The 5941-nt window shown below is 43.1% G+C and overlaps 1 protein-coding gene across 14 annotated transcripts; it reads right to left on the minus strand.

Moving 5' to 3' along the window:
* Nucleotides 1–896: 896 nt before the first annotated feature.
* On the minus strand, nt 897–5381 carry LOC100383281 (uncharacterized). Of its 14 annotated transcripts, XR_004851263.1 has the most exons (5): nt 4907–5256; nt 4570–4774; nt 3235–4438; nt 2668–2748; nt 897–1405 (listed from the first exon to the last, which is right to left on the minus strand). XR_004851263.1 is itself a non-coding variant. In XM_035960663.1 (4 exons), exon 3 carries the CDS (start codon nt 4373–4375, stop codon nt 3263–3265), a length of 1113 nt encoding a protein of 370 aa, XP_035816556.1. In that variant the 5' UTR covers nt 4376–4438; nt 4570–4774; nt 4907–5381; the 3' UTR covers nt 897–2748; nt 3235–3262. The 14 variants fall into 14 exon arrangements, 10 of the variants coding, with proteins under 10 accessions (XP_035816556.1, XP_008651712.1, XP_035816557.1 ...); XR_004851261.1 differs by having other exon boundaries at nt 2668–2744; nt 3235–4774; XR_002263326.3 differs by having other exon boundaries at nt 3235–4774.
* Between the last annotated feature and the right edge of the window lie 560 nt (nt 5382–5941).

Raw genomic sequence — 5941 nt, forward strand, 5'->3', positions numbered from 1 at the left:
ACCTGTGCGAAAAAGAACAAGGAAGAATTACATCATGCAACACAAGATTTTACATAAATTTTATACGTCCGTCGCATGAAGTCCTTGGTGCTTCCTTAAGTTCCTGTTTCCTTCTAATCAAACACTGAGAACAAAAACTGTTAGTACCCTTATTTGTTTTGTCATTAAATCACCAAAACCCTCACTTGGGGTTGATTGCACTTACATTAACTCAGTGAAGTCTATACACGTGTCATTTTCCATTCTTTTTTCTTAACCATGACTATGTTTGCTAGCCAAGTGGTGAATTATACTTCTCTTATGACTTTAGCATCTTACAACCTTTGCACTTTGGCTTTTTCTACTTGCATTGTTTCTTCGGATAACTTTCATAGTTTTTGCTACTTTGGATTGAATGATAGGGTCAATATTTAGTTTGTGGTCAATGATGTCTCGACCGGTTCCTTCTAGATCGTTTGATGACCGGGAAAATACATCCTTGTTTCTTTGAAGGAATTGAATTCTCTTCTTTACCAGCTAGTGTTGTCCCAATATAATTGTCTTGTCTGGGACTAATGGATCTAGTGGTACTTTTTTTATTTCTTCATAGGATTTTGCTTTTGGCTAAGTCTATCTACAATAAGTCTTAGGGCCTGTTTGGACGCTGACCTCCAACGCCACACCCCGCCTAAGGTGTGGCGGCCGATTCGGCCACCACAACTGCGGTGCGGGAAATATGGCGCGACATGGGGACAGCGGCGATGATCCAAACAGGCCCTTAGTTTTCATTTTGTGGGGAAAATTGTTTTCATTTACACTAGGTGTTGTCTTCTTCACACTTCTTCGTGAGTCTAAACATTATGTTTGTGGTCATGCGCGGTGTTAGCGAATGCACACAAACAGTTGGGCACCACATGTTGGGGAAGAATTAACCGACAGGTAAATTGCAGTAAAATATGTCATGTCTATAAATAGTACATGTCAGGGGTATTTATAGGGGCACCTTTTAGCACTTCTGTAAAGTCCTAACTACCCTGTACTATAAAGTTACAATCGTTTGCCCATTCAAGGGCAATTTGGTTTGTTTCCATCTTTATCAATGCTTGAATTCTTGTCGGTGACCAGTCTTCACAGGCACGTCTTCACCTCTGGCAAAGACTCTTTCGTGGCTTTGCTTAATTGTAGGAAGATATCGCCTTTCTTAGGAAGCTTCATATCTCCTAATGCTTCATACAAAGTCTTCGTAGGTGAGACTTCATGTGGTTTGAGGCTTCATATTGTGTCTTCATTGATGAAGCTTTTGGGCATAGAATAAAGGTGATGTAACAACTTTGACCTTCGTATGATCTATGTGCTTGCCTGAATTAAGATGTTTATCTTTTGCTTTATTATCACCTTTGTTGCTTAACTCGAAGCAAAGTTGGTCCTGAAAGGTGAAAGCAAATTTAAAACAAAGAAAGACTATTCATTAGCTTCAAAATATGGGGGTGTTTACCTATGGTGAAACCCCAACGTGTTGGACATGGTTTTTTATTACTTATCTTATATCATGTTAAATTTGCTCATTTATAATCTTTCATTTCAAATTCCAACAAATGAGCTAAAACATGTACTTCCGAGTTCATACTGTGATACTGGTATGAAATCAACATATCCATGTCCACATGTGGTTCTTGAAAGATTACTCAATTATTTTGGCAGTACATGAAGTGCCAACAGGGCCCCATATGGAATCAGTGAAATTGAAATGCATAGATGCTTCAAAAAGAAAAGTAGAAAGAAATGTATAGTGCTACGCTTGAGCAATGGACCATGTTGAGGTTTGCAAGCTGTGTTCCAAAGACCGGCAATTTTATCGATTGAGAGAAGCAATTCACGTAGAAATTCCAGCTCAATATGTGTCGATTCATTGTTTTTTTGCGATTGTTACATTCCAAATTTGCATGTAAATTCTAAAATAAATTTTGCAACATGATCACTCATAATGTTTTTTTTTTGTCTTCTCTTCCATAAAACACCCCTATAAATTGATGCAACAATATGCATACCAAATCAATATAATTTCGATCATCCAGAGTTTGCGTGAGAAATCACCTAGTTGATAGTTGATACATTATTATTGTGACCTTTAAACATCTTCTGAAAGCACAAACCAGATTGACACACTACCAAAACTGAGCTCTAGGTTCGGTATATTCATAACAAGAACAGAAAGGTTCCAGATATCTGTGCAAACAAAGTAAGAAGACTTTCTACTTCTGAAAGAGCAATAGAAATATTAACATATTACAGATATATAATTTGACTCAGAGAGTACAATTTTAAAGCAGGCCTTTAACTGGAAGCAGCACGAGCTAATGTGGATAGGTGGATAATTGGATACCTTGTGGAGTTTGTGGTTCAGAAATATCTTTTTCAAGCTTCTTAGCCAATTTATCCCCGAATATGACCCAAACTAGAAAAGTATTTTCCTTCAACACTAGAGCATGAAAAACAGAACAAATGGCAGTGTTCCATACTAACAATTTTAAATAAGATATCTGGGGCAGCAATTTTTGAAAAGCAAAGCACATCTGAGTCAAGGAAGTAATAAAAAGCTCATAAGGAAAATCAGAACAAACCGATAGCAATTACGGAAAAAAAATCATGTTTGTAAAGAATACTCCAAGTCCAAGGAAGTAACTGTACGTGCATAGTGAGCATCACAGCAAATGATGCAGCTAGCCAACAATTCTTCAGATACTATTCCAGGTATTGAACTTCATCTACCTAGAAAGAAAATATTTCCATGCAAATACTAATTTCATCAGATGCACGGTATTCATAGACTTTTAACAGGCACAGCTAGAAAATTTGTTATCAACGAAGTGTTGAAGTGTAGCAGAAAACATCACACGGTATTCATATACTTTTTAATTTATATCCCATCAGATTACAAGAAACTTTTCGGAGGCAGTATAAAATACAGGTTCAGTGTTTACATCAATAATCACCTAAGCTGTGAAATAAGAACTAATGAAATGATCCTCTGAACTTGGCCTATCAACTTCTCAGCATAAAGAGAAATGGCCAGATCAATTAAAATCTAGAAGAATGAGTAGTTAAGATGTCTGGAAATTGCAATTATTATCGCTAATTAGAATCCAGAACAGCACACCATCTTAAGCTGACTAACACGTAACAGCTTGGTCGTTCATATAAGAAAAAAGAAACGATAAGATAAAAGATAATGTAAAGATGTAAACTGAGAACCACCTTGAAAGCAAGGGGCAGCACACCACTGTCACTGTATCTGCTTGAAGTAGTAGTCTTTACGCAGAGGAACTATGCTCTCAATGAAAGTATGTGTGCTAAAGGAAAAGTCAAGCTCTGGCCAGGCTGTTGTCAGTTCTTCTGAACTTGAACTTGGGTCAAAACAATATAGATTCCTAGCCAACAACTGCACCCAAATTTTTCCACCGTGGAAGAGTGTGTGTTTCGGAGTAAAATAACATGAAGGCATCAACCAAGGCAAGGAGAAGTGGTATCTGTGAGTCCAGCCCTGCTTATCATGGCTATTGAGCATCAGTATGTCCATTGTACGAGGCGGACCTTCCAATGCACCATCGACAATCAACAAGCATAGCTTTCCCTCAAGCTCTGCCAAAGAGCAATGACCTCCATAAGATTTGTGTGGAGGAAGCATCATCACATCAAATTTTTCGCTCTCAAGATTCAAGCAGTTGATACGCGATGAAGCAATGTAGCGGAACTTTGTCAGATAGTATACCATCCCATTCACATGCACCCCTCTGTCAGTCGGAGCACCATGACAGCTCCCAACTTGTCTCCAGACACCGACTCCAATCGTGTATATCTCACAGTGTACCTTGAACGGGTCATTGTGAGCTCCTGGATAGAAATGCACCACCTTGTGTTCCCTTTTTTGTGGGCAAAACCCCAAGCAGTGCCAATTGCAGGACGAGAACTGGCTGCTCCCTGCCGTGTACATTGGCATCGGCAACATTAAAGATTCACCAGTCGTTGGGTTCAGCACCTCGACAGCTCCTGTGCTGTCACCTAGGCAGAGCAGGCCATTGCAAGAATTGTGCACGAAGACGCTCCGAGACGCCGCGGGCCTTGACAGCTGGTACATGGATGCGTTGTTGTCCGCGAGCACCATGGCGAGCGACCTGTCGTTTCCCCTGTCAGTCGCAAAGAGCAGCAGCTTCTGCTGGCCACGGCTCAGGTGCTCATGGATGAAGTGTGGATCTGTGAGCACGGACATCCATGACTTGCACACCAGTCTGCAGGCCGCGAGCGCACGGGCAGGCAGCCTGCGGAATACCTCGGTGAGGGCATCGTCGCAAATCAACCGGGCAGGATCCTCCACTGCTCTAGCTTTCTTGTGCTCCATCACTTCCCTGCTAGGCCAAGACAAGTCCGCAGCTAGCCGGGACGGCACAACTGCCAACGCCCACTGGTTTTTTTGCATCCACAAAAACAACCACTCATCGTTTTAGTTTCTTCACGAAAAAAACAGCAAAAATAGCAAATCCGCAAGGAACAGCAAAAATCCACTAATATATGAGAATTAGAAAAAGCCGATACCTATCATACAGATACAGACCAGACAGCCAGAGCCACCACGCAGGATGCCCCCGCCCCACTAGTAGTCCTTGAATCAAGGAAACGAATCGCTCAATTTCAGCGCAACAAGCCGAAAAACAAACGGACCGAAGCGATGAAACGCCGCCACGAGATGCGAGCATGCATTGCAGCCGCCGAGACCCCGCCTCCTGAACCCCCCACGCACCTGCCAGGAGCAGCGAAATTAAGAGCGGCTCCACACGGCCCCAACGAACTCAACAGCACATGGTAGGTGCGAGCGACTCGGTGTCGAGCTCTTGTTGGCAAGTAAAAAGAAGAGAGAAGAATCCCAACCTACCGGCCGGCCAAACCGAAGAAGCGATCCTCTGGAATCGGGCGTCGCGGGAGGCGGAGATCAGCGCGGCGGAACACGACGAGGCCGAGCGGTACAGCGCATCGGGCTCACCGACCGATCAGCGGCGGGCGGCGGGCGGCGACTTTGCCCTTTTCCTCCACCCGTCTCTGCCTCCTCGGTCGCGCTAGTCGGCTTCGGTTCTGTTTGTTGTTTTGGAAGGGGTCGTGGTGTGGTGGGGGGAGAGAACGAGAAACGGAAGCTTGGATGGGTGGGTGGGTGCCGCGGGGGTATCGCCGTGTCGACGCGGTAGGAGACGGGGATAGGAGGAGGGAGCGCGTGGGACACGAATCGCGAGGCCGGCGGACGGGACGGTGGGGACTGGGGCCCCGAATGTGCGCGCTTGGGCGGGCCCCTTCCCTCGTGCCCGGGCCCGCTGCGTCGCTGTTGTCGCCGTAGCGAGAGAGGGAGAGGTCCTGTCGCCGTGACGACGTCTCCGAGAGGAGCGTCGCGATAGGCCGATAGCGGTGACGTCGATGTTGCTGTGCTGTCGGCTGATCCACGTCACATTTTTTCCCTCGTAGAATAGGACCGACGACTATTCTCTTCAATCTCTCGTGTTGTGGGATGAATGTTGCATAAGATATTGCGTAAAGTTATATGGATTGACGTGGAAATATATAATGGCTATTTGGTTAACTGCTTACACGTACAATATACTCCTACGTCTCAAAATATGATTTGTTTTAGATTAAATATGTATTCATTAGTTAACTTATAAAAACTATAATTATTACTCCCTCCGTGCAAAATATATTTTGTTTTAGACTAATTATATATTCATTAAGTAATATATGAATTTAATTTACATATATGTCTATATTCACTATCATTTGAATTTGAATGATTATGGACAGAAAAAATGAGCTAGAAAAAACGAGACCGAGGGAGTATCATTTATTTGAATATCGACGGAAAAAACTTAAAAAGTATATTTTTAAGATGGAACAAGTATTTAACGTGCGAGGTTAACGTATTGTT

This window comes from Zea mays, chromosome 7, assembly GCF_902167145.1.
Source record: "Zea mays cultivar B73 chromosome 7, Zm-B73-REFERENCE-NAM-5.0, whole genome shotgun sequence".
NCBI lineage: Eukaryota > Viridiplantae > Streptophyta > Magnoliopsida > Poales > Poaceae > Zea > Zea mays.